The 507-nt window shown below is 69.4% G+C and overlaps 1 protein-coding gene across 1 annotated transcript in view; it reads right to left on the bottom strand.

Moving 5' to 3' along the window:
- Nucleotides 1–122: 122 nt before the first annotated feature.
- LOC103899668 (transcription activator BRG1-like) overlaps nucleotides 123–507 on the bottom strand; it is a gene marked incomplete at its 3' end in the record, with an annotated part of 7,047 nt that continues 6,662 nt past the window's right edge. Inside the window, exon 3 of the mRNA XM_019472312.1 lies at nucleotides 123–231. Within this exon, the coding sequence (XP_019327857.1) occupies nucleotides 123–231 (109 nt within the window). The remainder of the gene's footprint in view (nucleotides 232–507) is intronic.

Here is a 507-nt window from a genome sequence, read left to right as displayed (position 1 = left end):
AGGAGGGGTGGAGGCGTCCACGTGGCCGCTGCCGCGGCTGATGTCAAGGCTGACCGCGCCGGCACGGTGAAGCGCGGCGGAGGGGGACGGATCCGACCGCGGCGTGACTCGGGCGGCGTTACCTTGATTTTCTTGAAGTCGACGGGCTTGCGGATGAGCTCGTAGTACTCCGGCAGCTCCTTGCGGGAAGGCAGCTGGATGAAGACTTCGCTGAGCTGCCGTCCACTACTACTACAAAGAGAAACCGCGCGTCAAAGGCGAGCGCCCGGCAGCCGGCTGCGCCGCCGGACGCAGCTGCGGCAGAGCTGTTCCCACCCATCCTTCCTCCCCTCGGCAGCGCCGGCACGGGGACAACGTGCGTGCGTGTGTCCCGGCAGCGGAGCCCGGAGCCTCCCCGAGAGGGGTCTGGGGGATTTAAACAGCCGCTCCTCCACGTGAAGCACCGACCGCTGCGCCGCGGGCGCCCGAACGGCAAAGTGCGGCGCCGGGAACGCCCGGCAGCACCGG

Source organism: Aptenodytes forsteri, unplaced genomic scaffold, assembly GCF_000699145.1.
Source record: "Aptenodytes forsteri isolate BGI_AS27 unplaced genomic scaffold, ASM69914v1 Scaffold1428, whole genome shotgun sequence".
Lineage (NCBI taxonomy): Eukaryota > Metazoa > Chordata > Aves > Sphenisciformes > Spheniscidae > Aptenodytes > Aptenodytes forsteri.
The sequence above is the reverse complement of the archived record's forward strand: the minus strand, read 5'-3'. Positions and strand labels throughout refer to the sequence as shown.